Genomic DNA, 22,463 nt, shown 5'->3' with positions numbered 1-22,463 from the left:
CGCGGTCATGTCATACCAATCTTAATGATCTGTCTTCCACTTTTTGTGTCTTCACCTGCTGAACATGTGTAGGATTTGTCAAGCCTTCTGTTACTTCTCTGAGCTACTCGAATTTCTCTCTTTAAAGTTCACCATCTAAGTCCCTTTCTTGAATCTGTACATTTAAATTGCTAATGAGCTACTTGTCTAGCTGCTCTTTATAAAGTGGCATTTGGGGGTGTTTATCTTTTCAACCCAGAAGGAGAAGTGAAGGGACTGATTGTTGAATTCTTGTTTTCAGCTACGCTCTTGGAGCTCTGCTGGGACTACTCACTGGTTTAGAGGGAGTTGATAGCCAAGGGCTCTGTATTCTGAAGGGCCCTATATAGGGGCCTGGAAATGTCCTTTGTGGTCCTGAATATGTGTCAGAGCACAATTCATTGCTCAATTGTTATCCTTAAGTCAACACAAAAGACAAAGAGGGCCAGGGGATGAAAATAATTCCATGGGCTAGTATCTCCATGGAGACCAGCAAATGCATAATCTCTATGGAGACCCTCAAAATCTCTCCTTGTGAAATTATAATAGTATATGATCTCTTGTAATTCTGTGTGGAGGGTGGAGAGGAAGTGACAAGAGGAAGAGGATGAGAGGATAATCCTCTTCTTTCCATGGTGGAAATTAGAGCTGTTGCAACTCTAAATTTAATCAACTGCTCTACAGTAAAATTCTGAAGTTAGGATTCTGGGACGTCATTTCTCTAGGTTGGGAGGAGAGGTACCTGAGGAGTGCCAGTGTTTATGGACCCAACACTGAACCAGATGTCTGACTCGTAGTTGGCATTCGAAAAATGTGTTAGTGGGTGAACAGAGGCAATAAGCAATTGGGCGGGATCTCATCAGGGGCTCCGGCTGTGTCAATCATCTGCTCTGTTGAAACAAAGGTAGAAGGCCACTGCCCTGGGATACTGGGTAATGTCTGCATATGACCCAGTGCGACCAGGAACTCCTATTTTGTGTCTTCTCTTACAAGGAGAATTGTGCTCAGTGGTATAAATATGGTCAAAGGAGGAAATGAAGTTCAGTCATAGTGAGGAGGTAAAAAGGGAAAATAACAGGGAGAAATCAATAGGGAAAGAGGCCCCTAATGAATGCAAGTCACTGTTTCCAGATAAGTTGTATCCTTTTATAATCTACATGCTCTTAGCTTCCCTATCTTCTGGATATGAAGTGGGACTCTGGTTACTTTTTATACAAGATTAAGGTCCAAGGCCTCCCCTCCCGACACCCCTCATCCTCCCAGGGCTTATTTGTTGGAAATAAGCTCATGCAATGTGGACTCCATGAATTTCCAATGATAATGCCTCCGACCAGCGTCCAAACATTTCTGTCCACTTGTCCTGTTTCTTCCTCCTTATCTTGCTGCCCTGTTACTGCCCCTGACTGCTAACCCTAGAGAGTTTTAGCACGATGGTCTCTACTGGTTGAGTACAGACTGGAAAAAATCAGCTTTAATTCCAGGGATAGCCACTGCTCAATCTTGGTAATATATACTTCCGGGTTTTTCTCTGGTAATGCATCACAGACATATAACATTATAGATATATAGATATAGATATATACAAATATATATTATAGATATATATAGATATCTATATATCTATAGATATGTATATACATGTATATCTATATCTGTAGACATATAACATTATATGTCTGTGATGCATTACCAGAGAAAAACCCGGAAGTATATATTACCAAGATTGAGCAGTGGCTATCTATACATATCTATATACATGTATATCTATACATATCTATAATGTTCAAATATAAGTTCATATATAGAAAGTGGTTTGAGCTCAGCCTATATATTTGTTTTGCAGTGTCTTCTTCCTTGACAGCCTATAATGAAAATAACTTTCCATGTTACTAGATATTGTAATATATCATCATTTTTAATGTCTACATAGTACCTACTGTATAAATACACTATCATTTACTTAACAATCTCTTAAATTTTTAATCTGTTCCTAATTTTCCCACAATTGTAGCTCTCCTTGCCCTGCATCTTTTTGTATCCATTTCTGGGCATGTCTTGGTTCTAACTTTAGGCCATGTTACTTAAGGAGACTTTCTGGGTGGAAGATTACAAACCTTTTAAAGATGCATCTCTTGCTTGTTTCGCTGGTTCTCTCTTTATGTTCCCATTTTTGAGTACATGAAACTTACACAGGATGGTGAACTCTCAGGTATCTGGGTTCATGCTTTTCTTAACTTTGTATTTGCCGCATTCTCTTCCCAGTCCTGGGGGGAGGCAGGAATTCCTGACTCAGTGATCCCATAAAGATAATCTGAAGGTATCCATCCTGGACTTTGAGGAAAAACATGCACGTTTCAAAAGGGAAAGTGAGGATTATTTTTAGCACCCCAGTCCTCCTCGGATCCAGCGCACCTCAGGGAGCAGCAATTCCCAGGATATCGCGACCCTTCGGAGTATGAACACCCCTTTCGTCGCTCGCTGGAGGACTTAGAGTTTCCTCCCAATTGTTTAGGATCTCCGGGGGACTCCCGGGCAGCACCAGTGACTGCCTGGTCCCCACAACCTGAGGTGCAGGACATCAGCTCGTGGCCGCCACTGTCCCCTTCAAGTAAAATACTTTCCGGAGCTTCTTTCCTCTGTTGTTGGAGAAGAGGTGACTAAAAAGTAGAAGCAGGACTGGTCCCCAGAGGGGACTTGGAACTTTTGCAGGCGGCCGAAAAGAGAGGCCGAGAGAGGGCCGGGGATAAGTCTAGACACGGTTTCCTTCCATTGTCTTCTCTTCCTCCTTGCCCCCTCTATCCCCCCCGCCCCCATTTTTCCCTTTCTTCTGGGTGGACGCTGCCGCCTGGGTCTGGGGCCCGGAGATGGTGGGGTGCAGCCCTCTCACTTCTTCGTTAAGTTTCAGCCTTCAAGTGGGGCTGCTTTCAAGCAGCAGAAACACGGAGCTGAGCGTGAACAGCTCTCGACCTCTCCCCTCCCGGCTTCCTCCTCGGGTGGGTGGGAAACTTCACCCAGAAGCCGAAGAAGCTCCGCCCTGGTAGTCTGGAATTGGCCGAGGACCGGGGACCCTCTGGGCACTCTCCCTCCCGAGGTCCCCCTGCCCTAGCCTCTGCCCTCGGGGAGGTCGCCGGAGCCCGTTTCCCTGGGGGCAGACGGAGCGGGGTGGGCTTGCGTGGACCAGGAAGAGGATGGCAGAGTTCAGACTTGGCGCTCCCCGCTCCCTCGCCGCCCGGCCCCGCTGCGCGCCGGACTCCGGCCGGGAGCGCGGGGGGAAGTGGGGGCGGCGAGGCTAAGCGGGGGGTTGGGCACGCTGCCAACCCCAGGTCCGACTCAGTCCCCTCCTCCCCTAGCCCGGCGCGGGGGCTGAGGCCCCCCTCCCCGCACTCGTGCGCCGGCCGCCTCCCGGCTCCGCTCGGCCGGCTGGCAGCGGGAGGCGGTCCGCGGGAGGCGCTCGGACCCCCGCCAGGACCCCCGCCCGCCTGGCAGGCGGCGGCGCAGGCGGCTGCGGCCTAGGGCGCCCGGCGGCCGCGAGCCTCCTCCCCCTCCCGGAAGCGCGGGGCGGGGTCCCCGGCCGGGCCGCGGGGGCGGGCGCGGGGGCCGGGCCGGGGCGGGGCGCGCTGGGCTCTGCGCTCGCGGGCTCGGCGGGCTGTGCGCGCCCACTCCCGCTCCAGGCGGCCAGCGCGCGCGGGCCCAGGCCGCCCGGTTCCAGTCCAGCAGCAGCGGCGGCAGCTCGCGGCGAGTCCCCGCGCCACTCTCGCAGCCCCTCCCCGGCGCGGTGCATGGAGACGCGGCCCGCCGCCCGCCGCTGAGCCCGCCGCCCCGCCCGGGACCCGCCGGGGCTGGGGTGGCCTCAGCCTCCGGCCGGCCCCCGCCGAAGCCGGACTCGGGCTTGGCCGGCCGCCCCCGCCGCCCCGGGGCTGCGCGCGGCCCGCGGGCCTCGTCGCCCGCGCGGATCGCCGCGGCCCGGCCGTCCCGTCCCAGGAAGTGGCCGTCCTGGCCGCCATGGCTCACTCCCCGGTGCAGTCGGGCCTGCCAGGCATGCAGGTAAGCAGGAGCCGGGCCGCGAGCGGAGGGAGGGGATGCGCGGCCCGGGGCGGAAGCGGGGAACTTGGCGGTGTAAACACGGCCCCCCCTCCACACGCTGCCCCTTCCGGGGTCGCGCCGGCCTCCAGCGCGGCGCTCCAGCCCCCAGGGCGCCCCTGCCCCGCGCCGCGGCCCGGGGCTCGGGGACCGGGGGTCGGGGTGAGCGCAGGGATGAGGGGGTCCGCGGCCTGGAGGTGCCCTCGCGGGCCGGGGGCCGCGGGGGTCTGGCAGGGATGTGGGGGAGCCGCCTTGCCCACCCCGCCGCCCTCTCCGCACTACGCCTTGCGAGCTGCAGGCCCGGCGCCCGCCGGGTCCCCGGGAGAAGTGATGGGGGGAAATGCCCTTGGAGGCCCCGACCCGGTCTTTAGGCCCTGCTTGCAGGCGGGGGGCGGCGGAGGCCCCGTTCCCCGCGAGCAGGAGTTAAAGTTGAGAGGCCGGAGGGGAGCCCCGGGCGCGCCCCGACTCGTCCTGGGCCCGGCCGGGCGGAGGAGGCAGGGCGGGGTGAGGGAAGGTGTAACCGCCAGCCCCCACTCCCGGCGCATTTGCTCCGCGCCTTTCCTTCTGGTGCCAACTGAGGGGAAAGTGCGAGCGTGTAAACCTTCTGGAAGGAGGAATCAGGCGGACAGCATGTACTCCAGTGTCCCGAGCCGACGCTGACCCGCCGGATCTCGGGACACTGGGCTTTCACTTGGACACTTGATTGGATCCAGACGAGTTCCTTCCCCGTAAACCTCTCGGTGGATACTTTGTGGCATCTTGGCTTAACCAGTGATTTGGCGGAGGGGGAGGGGGGGTTGTGTGTTGGGCTTGAATTTCAAATGTGCCTGCTAGCATTAGAGTTTTTTCGCCTTTGGGGACTGTTTTTAGTCCTTTGGAAAACAAAACTACTTGGCCCTGGTTAATTTGTCATATTTGCAAGCGCACAAATGGTGGCAAAATAGGAAATGGGACTGAAATCTCATGATACAGTGGGAGTATGTCTTTAAAGTTTTGTTCTCCCGGTTTAGTTGAGGGAGTGTACATAAAGAGCTTTAAAAAAACAACCACGGTATCCAAGTGGATTTATTTGTTATTTTACAGACATCCGCCGGCCCATTTTTTTTCGTCTTCCCTTGCTCTTTAGGGCTGAGAAGTGCAGTGTTTGGACCTGGCATCTTAAGGGCTGAGACTTGAATCTGACAGGTCTTCCCATGGCAGGTCGTATGGCCCACCCCACCCCCGCCTTTTGTTAACCGTAAAAAGAAAGCTGGATTTCATTGTTCAGGTTTGAAATCTATAAAAATAGCAACACCAAAGCTATCAGAATTTTATCCTGAGGGTTTTTTTTTTTTTTTTTAATAAAGGAGTAACAGTCAAAGTTAGTATCTTGAGTGTACTTGAAGAAAACTGCCCTTGAATCTCATTTAAAGAGCTTTTAAACTCAACACTCATTTAAAACCTAAGCTTCTGCAGACTGTTAGGTAAAAATCAGATGTGGTTTCTTGGTATTAAAGTTCCTGCTTCGCTTTGGTTTGAATGGAGAGGCAGGAAGGCACGGTGAACTGGGTGAAAATGATTTCTGAGCCCTAGAGCAAGAAGAAGCTCTTGAGTTGAACAACTTTTTTTTTCTTTTCTTTTCTTTTTTATCAGTTATTTCCTTTAGACTGACGTCTACCGTGTTAATCAGGTTGTAATCTAGTACGGATGCCTCACTTAAAGTTTACAGTGGAGGTGTAAGGCCTTTGTGGAAAGTGAATCAGTTTGAGGCGGTACTTAAAGCCCTGTTGGCTGGTGTCCTGAAGAAGGTATCAGGTGGTCTCCAGGTAGTGGTGTCTGTTCTCAACGTTGTCTGTTGTCTTTTTTTTCCCCCCTCAAGTGGATGGGCCGAAATCTTGGAAAGAGGATGTAAATTTCCATTTCAAGGGAACTGTTTTTGTTTGGTTGAGACCTCCAGATTTTCAGCTGTCATAGGTTGGGGGCAGGGAGCTGTAAAAGGTGGCTTTCAGCACTCCTGTCTTTAAGTCCACGTACAAACTGTAATTGTGTTTAGTGTGCCATTTGGGGAAGAACATTCCTTTCCTCTCCCTTCTCCCAAGAAGAAAAACAACAGGCGCATTTATTTTTCTCCTTTGAATTAGCAGTTGTTACCAGCCCAGGAGGCTTTCCTCAAAGTTATGGGTTAAATTAAATGAAAGTCACACCTGCTTTTGACTGTTCTGTAGAATAAGATAAGAGACACTGCTAACCCTTCTGTGTCTGGTCCCCACACTTCCAATCACCCCGCCCCCTTTTTTGTTCCCCTCTCATCTTCTGAACAGGGCTTATAAGGAGTTGGGGTAAAAATTTCAGAAAGACAGCAGAGTGAATTTAGGTGGCCTGAATTTAAGTATCAGAGATACTTAAGTAAGCCTGAAAGGACATTTTCATATAAACACCATTTTTTCGTTGTCTCGCAAATCATTTTTATGCCTCTAGATTTTTATTGGTGCCTCTGGAGGTATGGGTGTTATTTATTCTGTCTTCTGGATGTGAAAGCCAACAGAGACTAATTGAACTGACCAAGGAGAGGGAGAATATGAGCTGGGAAGTGTGTGATTTGAAACCAGAACTTTTCCTGTCTCCCAGACTGTGTTTCTGCTCATCATGGTGTACTGCTGCTTTATTATAACTTTTGCAAACATTAAAGGCTTTTTAAATTCTACTTTGGGGGGCGCCTGGGTGGCTCAGTGGGTTAAGCCGCTGCCTTCGGCTCAGGTCATGATCTCAGGGTCCTGGGATCGAGTCCCACATTGGGCTCTCTGCTCAGCAGGGAGCCTGCTTCCCTCTGTCTCTCTCTGCCTGCCTCTCTGTGTACTGTGATCTCTCTCTGTCAAGTAAATAAATAAAATCTTTAAAAAAAAATAAATTCCACTTTGGGTTTGCCGAAGAACTATGCTAAATGAGGAATACGAGATTGATACTTTATTTGTCCAGGAACTATTATTGAACATTTATATGCCAGGTCCTAGGTAAGGGGTAGAGGACTGTACATCTGAATGAGTTAATATTTGTAATAAATGTGTAATGAAGGTTGCCAGGGGCCTTTTTTACCTCCCACATCTCAGTTTCCTATTAACATAGGGGAGAAAATAAAAAATCATGAACTGAATGTAGTAACTACAAATAGACTTACAGAAATTAGGTTGATTTGGGGATGTATGTACTCCGTGTCCTTGAACATTTGTTGTTTCAATCAGTTTAATTCAGATTTGAAGAAAAGCTTCAGTTGTTGGTGGGAACACTAGCCAGCTTTTAGTTTGCTTAAGTTGTAATTTAAGAAGAATTAGGTTTTGGTTTATAAGTTTCTCTTGCAGATTTTTATTGGTCACATCTCAGCTTCCAAGCTTTTTGGTTTGTGACCCGCGTAAGAAGTACATTTTACATCAAGATCTGAAACAGAAGTTTTAAGAGACAGCCCTGACCCTCACTACTTGTGATGTCCTGCTTTTGTGTGATGTCTTTTATTTAAAAAGAAAGAGAGAAAGAAAGAAAGAAAAGCTGGTTGCAGCATTAAATTGATTTCACAGCTGACTGGTTTGACCCAAGTCCGAAAAATACTGAGTTTGGTATGTCCCATGTGCAGGACAGCTGAGTTACTTAGCATGTTTTGAGGATGTCGTTAATTTACTATATTTCCCGATTTGAAAAGTACAAGAGGTTTTAGAGGAATAGCTGGGAAACTTAGTTTCTACTTGGTAAGCCATCCTGTCCCCCTCTCTTCCTCTCTATTGTTCTCCTTGATTGGAAAGACTAACCTTGGCTAAGAATGTCCCTTTAAGTGGAGATTGCGAGAGGAGCGTTGAACAGCCTGGTTTGGACATGTTGGGAGCTTTCCTCAAGTGCTCTTGCTTGCCCTGGGGACACCTGTGTACCCTTAAAAATACGGGAAATGAAGGAAAACAGAAGGACAGCTGCATTTAATTGTGGCTTCAGTGCTCTCGGATTTTTTTCCCCTTGTTTGTGTCGCATTGCCATGGGTTTTTTTCCTGTTTCCATGGAAGAGGCCTCTCCACGTTCAGCCTGTTGCCATCTGCGCCCTGGGGAAGGGTTGGCATGTTACGGGGTGTGGACATTACCGGGATTTGTGAGATTGAGGTTCTGAAGGCACCTTGAGCGAAATGCTTTAGTGTGGAATGGGGTCTAGGGTCCGATGTTGGACGAGATGGGGAGCCTCTGCGGAGTGCGGTGCCAGGACCTGTGAGGAGTGGGTGGGGACCTCGGCGGGCCACGTGCTCAGGAAGTCAGCTGCCCAGCGAGGGCTGTGATCTGGGCGGTCCCAGGGGTTGGAAAGCAGGTTCATGGGGACTAGCCTGGACCCCAGAGCGGGGGCTGGGGAAGGGGGCCTGCGCTCTGGCTGGGGTAGGGAAGCACTGAGTGTCAGGAGCTTTAGGAGTCCTGCTTGGCTGCTGGAGATGGAAGTAGGATCCTGGGGCTGGCTGGCTGCCACTTGGAAGGCGGTGAGAGGAACCCCAGGCTGGTGAGAGTCGGGACAGACAAAACTGAGTGGTTGGAGGTTCAGGTGTCAGCAGGATAGCCAAGGTGGACTTTCTTCTTTTTCAAGATTTTTTATTTTCAAGTGATCTCCACCCTACGTGGAGCTCCGAGACCCACTCACAGCCCTGAGATCAAGAGTTCATGCTCCGCCGACTGAGCCAAGCCAGAGGCCTGCCCCTCAGGGTGGAGTTTTTAGCAGATTGACTTCAAACCTTGGTAATTTTGAACTCTCCGTGAACATTGAACACTCTTTTTCTTTTTCTTTTTCTTTTTTTTTTTAATACGATCTCCCATCTCCCCAGCTTTTGATGCTTTTTTGCTGTTTTATGCTAAGAGTAATAAGGAAAGTAAAGGCACAGTTTTCTGTTACTGTTAGTTGCCTAAGATTGGTTTTTTTTTTTTAAATTTTTATTTGACAGGCTAAATATGTTTTCTTAAATACCCATTTAAATATAACTTGAAGGAGTGTAGGACATTTTGGTTGTAATCCAGCTATGGGAACGGTCCTGGTAGGATTTCACATAGAACCAAATGACCTTCAAGTCGAAATTGGTCAGGTTAGATTTTTCTAGGCTGCCGACATAGCACGGTGTCCCCTCAGGGTCGTTATGGGCAAGTGGCAGCCATCCTTGCTTTCTCGTTCCTGCGTGTGATGCAACTTTACGTTCCTCTTCCCGCTGTTTTCATGTGCAGAGCGGAGCTCGCCCACTTCGTGCCCGTGGAAGGGTATTTCTAGGACCTTGATGCAAGACGTGGTGTGAGGAGTCACTGAAGAAATGAGCCTGTTGGCAGCTGCTGCTTCTTCCTAGAGTCTTTTTTAAGGCAGCTGAGGCCAGGGTCAAGGAGTCAGAGGATCTCTGGAGAAACCTGCCACTTGGCACTGCGTTGGGAGCCATCTCCCAGTGATTCAGAGTTGCCTGCTTGGGAATTCCATACCTGCAGGAAATGGGCCACACTGAGCCAGCCCTTCTGTGGCTTCTTTTTTATGCTTCAGCTCAGCATTGTTATCGTTCAGGGAACCTTGGAACCTTGTAGCAGGAGGGAGTGCAGGAAATAGAGGTTGCACTGTTATCCCTGTGTGTCTGTTTAGGGTCATCTGGTGTCCTTGGACCAGTCATTTCCCATAATTCACATTTTTGCAGTACAGTATGTTTTTAAAAAACTGCTAGGGCCCAGTGCTTTGGGGAAAAGAAAAAAAAAAATCATGGCTAACATAACACCTGGCTGTGGAGTTGAGTATGGAGTTTTCCTTTTTTTAAAAAATTTATTTATTTGACAGAGATGCAGCAAGAGAGGGAACACAAGCAGGGGAAGTGGGAAAGGGAGAAGCAGGCTTCCCGCCGAGCAGGGAGCCCTATGTGGGACTCGATCCCAGGACCCTGGGATCATGAACCTGACCCGAAGGCAGGTGCTTACCGACGGCGTCTAGGTTGCTCAGTGGTTAGAGTATGGAGTTTTCTAAACCCAAATGGCTCCTTGATTTCCAAGGTTCAGATTAAAAAAAAAAAAGGTATCTTTGCTTGCTACAAGATATACAAACACCCCAGATTGTGGATTACAAAGGCACTGTATGTGCATACCCCTGGGGACAGCATTGTTGACTTTAGAGACCTTCCATTATGTTTTCTTGAGGGTTGTTAGGTTTTCTTGAGGGTCAGGGTCAGTACAGGGAACCTTATCTGAGCAGCGCCTGCTGGTATCTGAATAAATCGTGGGAACATTCTGAGTTTTCTGTTAATGCTTACGAAATATGTAGCGGGTGTTTATCTTCCTATTATTTTAAGCCTCTTCCTATTTTTAAAAAGATTTTTTAAAAGGCCCTGAGACTTGAAACGACCATATAGGTCCAGATTCTTTGTTTTAATTATTTAGGATTTTTGCTTAGTTTTTATTTAAAAGGTTGAGCATAAAGAGTCATACGGCCGAATGAGGTTTGTTCGTTCGGAAGGAGAGCCGTGACTGGCCCCTTGCCTCTCTCGTCCTCCTCCCCAAAGGCAGTCCCCTTGATCTCTGTTAGCTAATTGTTGTTATTTCTACTTTATTTATATAGAACATTTAAAAAATTGCTGCTGCTTTTTTCCTAGTTTAGGGCGGGGTCTGTGTGTGGACTTCGGACTCTGAAGAAGAGGCTTTGGTTCTTGGCTGTCTCAGGCACAGGTCCCTCTCTTCCCTCTCCCCGGCGTAGTCTCCTTCTGACTTTGGTGACGTGCTAGCCCAGCCCTTTAGCAAACCGGGGTAACTTTTCAAATCTTCACTGAAAGTTTTTTTTTTAAATAATGTAATTGCCTTAGTTTGGGCTGCTGTGACAACGTCCCGTACAGAGACTGGGTAGCTTAAACACCAAATGTTGATTCCTCATAGTTCTGGAGCCTGGTGAGATCGAGGCTCTGGAAGATTCTCTGTCTGCTGAGGGTAGCTCTTCCCGGGTCATGGACGGTCTGTTCCATGGCAGAGGGGTGTGGGAGCCCTCTACGCTCTCTAAGGACACTTGTCCCAATCCCAAGGGCTCCACTTTCATGATCTAATCACAGGCCCCACCTCCCAATACCAATCCCAGAGGGTACTGGGTTAAAGGTGGGAATTTGGGGAGGACACAAGACATTCAGTCTGTGGCAGTATTTATAACTTACTCAGCCAAAGCTTGCAGAAGTTATTGAAATGTTTTCCGAAGTTTAGGTCAAGCAGACAGGTGTCTGGAGACATCTTGCTGTGAGCCTTCTGAGCCGCTCCCGAGTGGACTGGTGGTCGTCTGCCCTTAGCGCTCTGCTCACGGCCTCTGTCACCTTTTGCCCTCAAACGTGGGACTCCTCGTGCTGCCCTGGACCACCTCTTTTTCTGTGTCTCCTGTCACTGTCTGTCTGGGTTTACACTGTTGTGTTGGCGAAGTGTATCTTGCAGTGCCTTCCTGTGACTAAGGTACATAGGAGATAGGTTCTTTGAGGTCATGGGTATCTGAACATTTCTTTTCCTCTCAATTAATGTTTTGGCATGGGATATAGTTACAGGGTGGAAACTATTTTCCTCCAGGATTTTGAAGGCATTTCTCAGTGTTTGAGGCTTCGTTGTCGCCGGTCAAGTCTGCAGTGCCACACCAGCACTGGATTCTGCGTGTGTGAGTTGTTTTGTTCTTCCTGAGCCTAATAGGATCTGAATTTTTTCTTCCTGAGCTCGGTTTTCACAATAACTTGTCATGATGCAGGTCTTTTTTTTGTGACAGGTACTCAGGAAGCCCTTATCATTGGGCAGCTCAGGTCTTTTCTGTGGTCTCCCTCTCTTAAATTATTATTTGGATGTTGGACCTTCCATTGAGGACTGGTCCTCAAAGAGTTTTATCCTTTTAAACCTGTTTGCTCTCTCTTTGTCTCGCTTACTTGGCTTTCTGGAAGACTGTCTCAGTTTTTTCTTCTAACTCTTCTAATGAGTGTTTCTGCTCTAATTTTTTAAATTCTTAGAGGTCTTTTTGGTTCTCTGAATGTTCTTTCATTATTTCAGTTGAAATATTTGCTCTTATCTCCTTGGGTATGTTAATTGCAGTTATGTTTCCTTCCTCCAGAATAGATTCTCTTCCTCCAAGGCCCTTGGTCCCCTCTTGTTGGTCATGGTCTTTATTTCTAATGCTAGAGGCCACCCTTGAATGTCCACTCCTCTTTAAGAGTGGGGGACAATCATGCTGGTTGGAAATCTGAGCCCTTGACTGGAGCTTTGTAAACCTCAGTGATGCCGGGTGCTTCTGCCAGATGGGAGAGGTGACGAATGGCTGATGTCTGTTTCTTTCAGCCTTTTATACATTTCCCCTTCCTGGAGAAGCTTCTGACCTGCTCTGGTCTGGACCCCTTCTTGTCCACAGCTGGTGCTCCCCCTGTTGCTCCCTCCTCCCATCTGCGACCTGAAGCCTGATGTGCGCCAGGCGCTGGAGGTTGGGGGAGGACTGAGTGTGGGTGCTCCGTCTTGTGGAGCTGCGCTCCCGTTATTTAACTCCCGCCTCTGTCCTCCTCCAGGAGCCCTCGGCTTCCTTTCTAGGAACTGTGATTTCAGTAGTTGCCCTGATTGGGAAGGCTGTGAGCGGGGAAGGCCACTGGGGGGTCTAACCACTTGGTTAATTGGCTTTCCATCCTTATTTTAGATGCTGCCGGTTCCTGAATTCTGCGGATTCAGGCTGCAAATGGGCTTGGCTGGCGGCGCTCTCTCCATCTCCAGTTTCGCCTGTCCTTCCCCTCCCTCCTCTGAGTTTCTTCCCACTCCTGGAATTTCATTGCTTTTGGTCTTTTCTCCCCTCCTGGCAGGCAGAGGTTTAACCTTAGAGAACCTCCCTTTGTTCTGGTTTGTTGGGATTTCAGGATTGGTCAGAGTAGGTTACTCTCAGCTTTCTGCCTGGATGCCCCTCCTTCAGCTGGTACAGAATAGAACGAGTACACTTTGAATTCCAAGGTCAGGTCTTCTCCAGGTGCCCGAGCCCGGTGAAGGGCTCCTCAGGCCCTCGTTTCCTTCAGGAGATGGTGCCTTCTCTTTTCTCTCTGTTAGTCGACGACCATATAAATCCATGCCTGTTTTTTACATATCTCTATCAGTGACCTCCACTTTTGTAACTTGAGCTGAGAACTTGTTTTTCTCTATTCTGTGTCTCATTTGCTAGTCTCAAGGTCATGTGGGCACAGAACCATTTCTTGAAGCCTCATAGTATCTCTTTGGAGAAATATCTTCTTCAGTTGATGTGTGTTTTGGGGGCTCAGCCCTGGCTTGGAATGGACTGTGTGCTTCTGGAGGTGGGGAGCCTGGAGCAGCTCCCCTGGCCACTGGCTCCGTGGTGGTCAGTGCGGGACCCGGGCGCAGGTGCATAGCAGCTGTCTGATAGCCCGACACGTGGCGGAGCCAGTTGGCCGTGTGTCAGGGGGTTCCATGCTGTGGACGGAGGCCCGTGGCGTGGGGGACTCTGCAGGTTCCATGCCGTGCACAGCCTTGTGCGCAGCCTCAGCATTTATGAGCCCTCAGCTCAGGTGTGTATCTAAGCAGGTAAGGTTGCTCTTGTGGGATAGGACCTTAAACTGATTTCCTACTTAGGAGCAAAGTATTTTTTGGCGGGGGGGTGGGTAGAAACTTATAGTAATAAATCATTGAGTGAAAGTGAAAGATCATCCTGAATTTGGGGGACGAGGTGGTGGTTAGCAGTTATTTTAGGTACCATTTCATAGGATAACTTTGAAGTTCCATGCAGTGTGGTTACAGTTGCTAAATTGCTACCTGAACTCGGGGTAAACTGAGAGCCAGCTGGGGAAAGGCATTGTTTGAACATTCTGGGAGTTTTCTTGTGTTTGATGCACCTTCGTTGTGCCCAGTGTTTCTCGAGAGGTATTTTGAAGAGAGAAGAATTATGTTGAGTACAAAGAGTTACTCAGTTCCTTAGCGGTTCCTCGTGGTAGGCGGGTTTTCTTTTTCCTTCTGCTCCTCTGCATTACCAGAATAGATAAGTGGGAGAAGTAAAGGTGCCTTTTGCTTTGCTGAGTTGAGAAAATAAATATTTGTTGCTTGTAGTGGAGGGAAGCCTTGAAGGAGTAGGACAAACTTTTATTACCTTCTTCCCAAGGGGAGGGTGCTGGTGGGCTGCTTCTGCCCTTGGGCAGTCCTCGAGGCTTCTGCCCAGGTGGAGGGGCTCTTATACCCATTTTACAGGTGGGAAGACAGAGGCTTAGAAAGTTTAACCAAGGCCCCTCAGCTAGAAAACAGCCCTGTTGGGGCGAGAGCTCTGACATCGGATGCCAGCATTGGCGGTGCTCTCCCTCACACCAGAATGCCTCCCACCGAGCCTTTCAGGTCCTGCCCTTGCCCCGTCCTGCCACATGGGATCCTGTGTCCCTAAGGGTCACAGTGTGCTTCCAGCCTCTGTGAAACCAGCCCAGTAGGAGATGGTATTTTGGGCACCTGTATTACCCCCCCCCCCTTTTTTTTTACTTTTAAATATTTTGTTCCTGCTCTGGTATTATTTTTAAGTGGCTTCCCAAAATGTGTGATTGTGCCTGTGGGGGTGGTGACTTGGACATTAAGATGTTTTCCCCATTTCTGGTCCCCAGTCCCTCTACTGAGCCCTTGGCCCTCCCCTCCAGTGGGATTGGGGCCTTTGGGGGCCTCTTACTGCCTTTCTGTTGTTGCCAGAATAGCTGAAGAAGGTACCCATAGTCAGACCAGTGGTTTCGAAGTTTTAGCATTTTTCCTCATCACCTGGAGGGCTTCATGAACTGTAGACTGCTAGGCTGTCGGCCTGGGACGAACACTAACAAGTTCTCCAGCTGTGTGTCTGTCTCAGGGACCACAGTTTGAAAACCATTAAACTGGAGAATTAAAAATCCTTAAATCCCTGTTGCTGGCCACTGTGGGACACTCTAGCGATGCCCCATTTGAAATCTCAGTTGAAAATCAGTGCTTGGGGCGCGCGGCGGGCTCCGTCAGTAGAGCCTGCAGCTCTTTTTAGGGGTTTCACCACTTCAGATTTTCATTTTTTCTTATTGATTTATAACGTAAACTCAAGTTGGTTAACATACAGTGCGGCGTTGTTTTCAGGAGTAGAATTTAGTGACTCATCGGCGTGTGTAACACCGAGTGCTCGTTTGGTCACGCGCCCTCCTTACCGCCCGTTTAGCTCGTCTCCCCTCCCACCCCCCTGCAGCGACCCTCAGCTTGTTCCCTGTACTTAAGAGTCTCTTATGGTTTGCCTCCCTCTGTTTTTTTCTTATTTTAGTTTTCCTTCCCTTCTCTACGTTCGTATGTTTTGTTTCTTAAGTTCCACATGTGAGTTTTCACTCGGACAGTGTTTGTCTTTCTCTGACTGACTTCCCTTAACATAATACCCTCTAGTTCCCTCTGTGTTGTTGCAGATGGCAAGCGTTCATTCTTTTTGACCCCTGAGTAATATTCCATTGTGTTTACACGCCACATCTTCTTTATCCATTCATCAGTTGGTGGACGTTCAGGTTCTTTCCATGATTTGTCTGTTGTTTACGGTGAGAGCTTACAACTCTTGATCTTGGGGTCATGAGTTTGAGCCTCACATTGGGTGTAGAGGAAGCTTAAAAAGGAAATCTTAAAAAAAAAAAAAAGAAAGACAATTCTTGAGACTTATGACTTACATTTCAGAAGACTGACTTTGGAACCATGGGTATAACTTTGGGAATTGGGAATTGACTGGGCTTCTGTGAGACTTGTTAGAGCCTTAACTGTTTTAGCAGGTATCATAAACTTGTTGGGAAATAAAGGAAGATCTGTGTTCTGTATCTTTGTGACATCAGAACCTTACTTTGTAAGGACTGCATCCCTTAGAATTAGCATTCCATGGTTCTTTTGGAAAACACCAAACCACAACAGAAGTCCTGACGTGATCATTTTCCTAGGGTTGTGAGGAGGACTTAATCGTCCCAACTCAAGCCTTTGGTTGCTTGTGACCAGATAGCTTGTACTGCTTTTCAGTCCTTCTCGCTGGTCAGCTCTTCGCTCCTCCTGCCTCTGGGAACCTGCTCATCTGACAGGATATCCCTTGCTGAGAGGGGGGCTAGCTAGGAAATGAATGGGTTCTCTTTGGGCAAAATTGATTTTTTTTTTTCTTGTACTTGTTCTGTTTGACACTGAAGATATACATATATGTGTGACTGGGAAAAATATTCCAGGCCAGTAGACTTTGTTATATTTGGGAAATCAGAGGTTTTATGCTTTTATGTATAAATAGTTGATTTGATTTTAATTTGAAAAATAATCTGTATTTCTATATTAGCAGTCTTTTATTAGAGTTTACTGTGATTAGCTAAACTTCAGCCTTATCTGACTTGCTTATTTGAGGGTGGTTTTGGGGGGAAGGAAGAAGTCTTGATTTTTTTTTAAGTCTATTGTAATTTTTCAGAGCTTTTTAATTTTTAATTTTAATTTTATTTTTTTAAAAAGATTTTATTTATTTATTTGACAGAGATTACAAGTAGGCAGGGAGGCAGGCAGAGAGAGAGAGATAGGAGGAAGCAGGCTCCCTGCCGAGAAGAGAGCCAGATGCGAGACTTGATCCCAGGACTCTGGGATCATGACCTGAGCCGACTGCAGAGGCTTTAACTCACTGAGCCACCCAGGCGCCCCACAGAGCTTTTTTAAATATGTTTTTTGTCCAATATAAGGGTAAATGGTGTATAAGGGTAAATGGATTTAGGAGATAGACTGTGTCAGGAAAGGGCAGTTTCGAGGTTTGGGCTCCTCTCTTCCCTTAGTCAGTGACGACTTGGGGGTCTTCCTAAAAACAGAGTTTGTGTCATTTAGAGGGCTTCCCTCCGTGTTTTCTCCTTCAAGAAACGGTGAGGTACTGCTGTGAAGTGAAACTGGGTGCATTTCCTGACCTCACTGTCCTCACACAGGCTGCTTGAATTTGTCCCCAACGCGGGCATGCGTGGTGGTGGTGGTACTCTCCTGTCACGCTCGCAGTTGGAGAGCCACAGCCCGGGGTGTGACCAGAGGTATCGTGGGACAGAATTCCTTCTCTGCTTAGGCTTGAAGCGGGGTCATGTTTTCAAGTGATCCCCTAGTTTAGAATAGTTTTGAGTTGAAAAGCAGTTTTGTCAAGGATCTGCTTGATCCCTCCCTTTGGATGGATTACTGTGTATGTGGAGCAAAGGTTTCTCAGCCCCCCCCCCATGTAAATGTAAATGTCTGTGCTCACATATGTGTGCTCATATACAGTATGTTAATTTCTTTCCTCTTCATTGTGATGTGTCAGTAAGTAGCCTTTAAAAACCTTGTGCTGTAACACTCCTAGTTAGAAGCAGTTTTTCCTCTTTGTAGTTCCAAAAAGAACAAAGTTTCTGTTTTCTTTTTATCTCCAAAAGGAACAAACCCCTCAACATCCTGAAAAACAGAACGGAAAGTTACTTAAAGTGATAAAATACTGATGAATCGCTAAACCAGGATTACACTCTGTATTAATGCACTTGAATTTAAATAAAAATTTGGAGAAGGAGATACAAAAAATGATGAAATATTCTAAGCCCTTTTAAAATGATTAAATTCTCCATATTTTTCTACATGGTTTGTTGCACCGGTTCCTTCTTAGTAGGTTAGCCATAGCGATCAAGGCTGGTTTTGAAATTCCGGGAAAGAGATTCTTCCCTGTGTCCTTTCGTGTCAGGGTCACAATAATTCCGTTCACTTCTGCTGGGGAACCTGTGGCCGTGGAGGCTCTTGGAAGACCGGAGCGAGGGCTTCACTTGCTTACCTGCTGCCGTGTACGAGCGCTCCCTCCCAGACTGGCCATAGTGCCTACGTGTAGTCTACTAAAAAGTTATGTGAAATGGGGGGTTGAAGATAGGTACAGAAATGGGAACCCCTTTCTGGGAACACATACTCACTCTAGCCCCCATTAAATCATTTCTAAAGAGGGGTGTGTGGGTGGCTTAGTGGGTTAAAGCCTCTGCCTTCAGCTGGGGTCATGATCTCAGGGTCCTGGGATCAAGCCCCACATCAGGCTCTCTGCTCAGCAGGGAGCCTGCTTCCTCCTCTCTCTCTGCCTGCCTCTCTGCCTACTTGTGATTTTTGTCTGACAAATAGATAATTAAAATCTTAAAAAAAAGTTATTTCTAAAGGAAAGCATGTATGGTGTCAGTACTTGAGTAAAGCTGTTCATGACTTTGCTTATTTTCCAGTCGTCTCTGAACGTACATACGTTCAGATCTGTAAGAAACCGCACTCATACACAGGTGCTTCTTTTGTATTTTCCATCCAGAAATGGATCATAGGTATCATCCCCCATTTCTCCTCTTTTTTTTTAAAAAGAGATTTTATTCATTTATTTGCCAGAGAGAGAACACAAGCAGGGAGTGGGAAAGGGAGAAGCAGGCATCCAGCCGAGCAAGGAGCCCAATGTGGGGCTCGATCCCGGGACCCTGAGACCATGGCCTGAGCCGAAGGCAGACACCCAATGACCGAGCCACCCAGGCACCCCCACCGCATGGTTTGTTTTAAGGTCTTGACTGACTTAACCTTGCCTCCATCATGTAAGGCTCCCTCTTCCTTGGGACTCAGAGCTCTGGTCGGAAGCACTATCCTTTTCGTCTCTGCTGGCCGGACAGAGTAACCTTGCCACTTTGTCTTGCTTTTGGAGAAAGAAACAGTAATTCATCACTGTTACTGTTGTTCATGAGTCTTTGTGGTTAATTGTTTTGCTTACATTGATAAGCTATAGACCGTTCACCCAGTGGGATGGCAGATAGATGCTGGGCTCCGCTTCCCCTGCCGAGTTGTGTCCCAAACAGAGGACACTGTGCGTGGACTGGGCGCACGTATGCGTGTGTGTGTAGCACCTGCACACGCGCGCATGGGCCAATGTGAGCGGTAACTCAATGGCAGAACCTCTCTCCTTTCTGGGCCTCCTTTAGTTAGCTAGTGAAGCGACCCCTCGGCCCCGAGGATGATGAACAGCAGGAAGTCTGCTGGGCTGTACTGTGTTTTTAATTGTTCTTCAGGTGAACACTTTATCTATGTGGTAAGTATAAGTATTCTAGCTTTTTTTTTTTTTTTTATTTAAACGATTTTATTTATTTGTGACAGAGAGTGAGAGTGCACAAGCAGGGGAAGTAGCAGAGGGAAAGGCAGGCTTCCTGCTGAGCAGGGACCCCCCCCCCCCCCCCCCCCGTCTGGATCCCAGGATCCCAGAATCCCAGGACCCCGGGATCATGACCTGAGCTGAAGGCAGGTGCTTAACTGACTGAGCCACCCAGGCACCCCAGTATTCTAGTTGTAGAATAGCTTTTCTATTGTGTGTATTTCTTTTCAGTCTTTTGCTTTAATGAAAAGTTGTAGGTAGCTGGGAAACTGGCAGGACCATGACAGGTGCAGATATTGTGAGTTGAGATTCCTGCACCAAATGAACCTTCACGCCCGAACAGGACCAGCCTGTTCTTAGCAGTTTCAGAGTATGTACCAGAGGCCCTGTATCCACCGCTCTTCCCGCACATGGTGCATACGGGAGCAAGGGACTGCTGGCCTCCACGGTGCGGGTGTGGAGGGTGGGCTGCCTTGCTAGCTGCATGCGGGGGTGGGGGGGGCGGCGGCGCCACGGGCTGAGTTTCTGCACCAAGACTGGGATCGACCCCCATCCCTTCATGACGTCCTGCCCGCTGGTTTCAGATCAGCGTCAATCTTTCCTCCAAAGGAGTTAGGAAAGACTTGTTTTCTCAGAGACTTGGGAGTTTTGGAACCTCGAATAAGGGACATGGACCTGTAACTACCAACTTTCTACCATACGTACGTTTTCCTGAATACAGAAATTTGAGAACTAGAAGGCAGTGATCGGAGAATCTAGCATTACGGAGTTCCGCTGGAACCTGTTGGCCTTTTCTCTTCATTCAAATTTAAAAACTTCTTTATTGTACAATTGATCATCCTTAGTTGTTTAGCTCTTGTGAGCGCAGACACAGAAGTGAGTGTTGTTGGACAGATGCACAATTACTGAGGGGTAGGAAGTGTTGTCAGACCCTGTGTCTCAAGGTCTTTGCTATTTATAGCTGAAACATGGTGTCGACTGGCCTCTTGGCTTGTGGTATTGAAACAGAAACATTTATAAGGCTATATTGATATTTTGATTATAATTTAGTGCCAGGATCCTACCACTGTTACCATTTGTTGTAAGCAGAAGCAAAATTTCTCATGTGTCAGAGAAAAAGTTTAAAATACGGACATTGCCCCAGTGCATGTCAAATTGGGTTTTTAAGTTTGTCAGTTAGAAGTCCGGCATGTTTTCGTCTAGAAACGAGTTTAGAAATGGTGGTTAAGTTGTGAGGCTATGCTAGAAAAGCCTCACCGACCTACAATTTAAGGGTCACGTTCCTGGTTCCGGAGGCAGGAAGCCAGTTGGTGTAAGAGGGCTGGGGGAGAAGGAAGCATTTTCTTTCCTTTTCTTGGTCTAGGGCTGGCCCTGGGCAGCATTGCCGAGCTCAGGGGGCTCTCCGGCAGGTTGCTGGCCCTCACTGTCCTGCCCAGTCCCTGTCTCCTCCACCCGTGGAGGCCTTCTTGGTACCGTGGCTCTGGTGTGAGATTTCTTGACCGCGTCTGTGGCAGCAGGTTTCAGTCATTCCCAGTTAAAATTCTGACTCCTTCTTTTAAAGCCAATTTTAGCTAGATTTGGGAAAGCCTCTCCACTAGTTGATGTATAAGTAGTAGTCGTTGATTCCAGGAAGAAAGTGCATTGCTCTGAATAAATACCTAAAATGCAGAGTATCAGGCAGTGAAAGGTTGAAGGCCTGTGTAGGAGAGAGCGTCTGTGCTACACCTCATGCCTGCTGCTGCTGGAACCTGGAAGACAGATGCCAAGCCCTGTCTTCAGGGGGCGTATGTCCTGATAGCAGGGACACGTGTATGAGCCTGCGTCGGTGGGACGAAGGCAGCTGCAGGAGCGGAAGGCACAGAGGTAGCATAGAGGAGACAGTCACGAAATACCAGAGGTGGCACTTTGAAAATCGATCAAGGAAATGATGCCTGAGCTCTGTTCTGGAAGATTTTTTAAAGGCAAAAAGAATCTAGACAGATTAGAGTGTTCAAAATCGTAAGAGGTTTTTTTTTTTCCCCTCTAAAATAGCATGAAGTTTGGAAAAGTGCAAGGAATTCACTTTTGTTCGACATGAAAGGGAAAGGAAGGAGAACAAGAGACAGGAATTGAAGAGGTCGTCAGGGACCAGATCATAAAGGACCATGCTGAGTGGTCGGGGCTGCAGCCTATTAGGTAAAGCAGAATTTCCAGCAAAGTTTGCAGCTACAGACGGAGACCACTTTTAGATTTTAACAGCTTGCCTGGTGCCTGGGCTAGGAGACCCTTGCCACCCCGGGTGTGCCACTAGGGGGACTGGACTGGGGCATCCCCGGCTGGGTAGGGAGAAGAAGAGGGATTCCAGAGGGTAGGTGGAATGGGCTGGATTTGGTAGGGGTGGCAGTGGAGGGAGAGGGGGTCTGAGGGGAGCCTCTAGGGTTCTGGCTGGGGCGTGTGGATGAATGAATGGAGGGGCCCCTGAGATGATGGGCCTGTGGAGGCGAGGTAGGAGATCTGTGTCTATTTCAGATGCTGGAATGTAGGTGGAGGGAAGGAATAGGTGGTTTCCCATCTGGGTCTGGAGCTTGGGGGAAGGGTCTGGATGAGGAGGGACGGAAGCTGGGACTTACTAATAAGTAGGTCATCAGTGGTGGTTAGCAGTACAGGCGTGAGCGCGGTGAAGAGGGTGTTGAAAAGCCACGAGCCCGCGTAGGATCTTGCTTCCGGACGCCTGGACGTTCCGCCTGCCTGCTTTTCCCTGTGAGCCGTGCTAGGAGCTCTGCCAACCGCGCAGCAGGGCATTTCGGTCCGAGGCCCCAGGGCGGAGGGGTGGGTGTTAGTCTGTTCCCTGGGGGCAGGGTTCACAAGCTGATTGTTCTGTAGTCTAGAGCAGCTCCTAGTCTCTTGGGTGGCAGGGCGTTTCTTCTGACACACGTTTTATTACGTTAAATCCTATGCCAGAACTCCAAGTACCTAGTCCTCAAAATATGCTGACTTTTGACCCTGAATCTCCCTCATGGGTGGTTTACTGGATGTGACTGCTGAAGTGGATCAGAAAGCAGCTTTCCAGTGAGCTGGAGAGCATCATTTAATGAGGACGTTCAGACATTTTGGTTTGGTTACACCTGCAGAGATCAGTGTGGAAGCCTCTAGATTAACTCGACCAAGTGAGCTTTCGTTTAGCCCAGAAGGTTGAAGGGGAGGTCCCTGCCGGGCTCCTGACTGCACCCGGTCCGACGGGGAGGAAAAGTCAGGAAGAAGGAAGGCAGTGATGGGGTGGGTCGTGTCGGGCGATGGCGCTGTTGCAATCATT

At 48.6% G+C, this 22,463-nt stretch overlaps 1 protein-coding gene across 1 annotated transcript in view; it reads left to right on the top strand.

Annotated features, from left to right (window-relative positions):
• Nucleotides 1-3,705: 3,705 nt before the first annotated feature.
• Nucleotides 3,706-22,463, top strand: part of STK24 (serine/threonine kinase 24) — a 113,579-nt gene continuing 94,821 nt past the window's right edge. Inside the window, exon 1 of the mRNA XM_082700779.1 lies at nucleotides 3,706-4,062. Coding sequence (XP_082556905.1) covers nucleotides 4,021-4,062 — 42 coding nt within the window. The 5' untranslated portion in view covers nucleotides 3,706-4,020. The remainder of the gene's footprint in view (nucleotides 4,063-22,463) is intronic.

The sequence above is a fragment of the Mustela nivalis genome (genome assembly GCF_964662115.1).
Source record: "Mustela nivalis genome assembly, chromosome: 15".
Lineage (NCBI taxonomy): Eukaryota > Metazoa > Chordata > Mammalia > Carnivora > Mustelidae > Mustela > Mustela nivalis.
The sequence above is the reverse complement of the archived record's forward strand: the minus strand, read 5'-3'. Positions and strand labels throughout refer to the sequence as shown.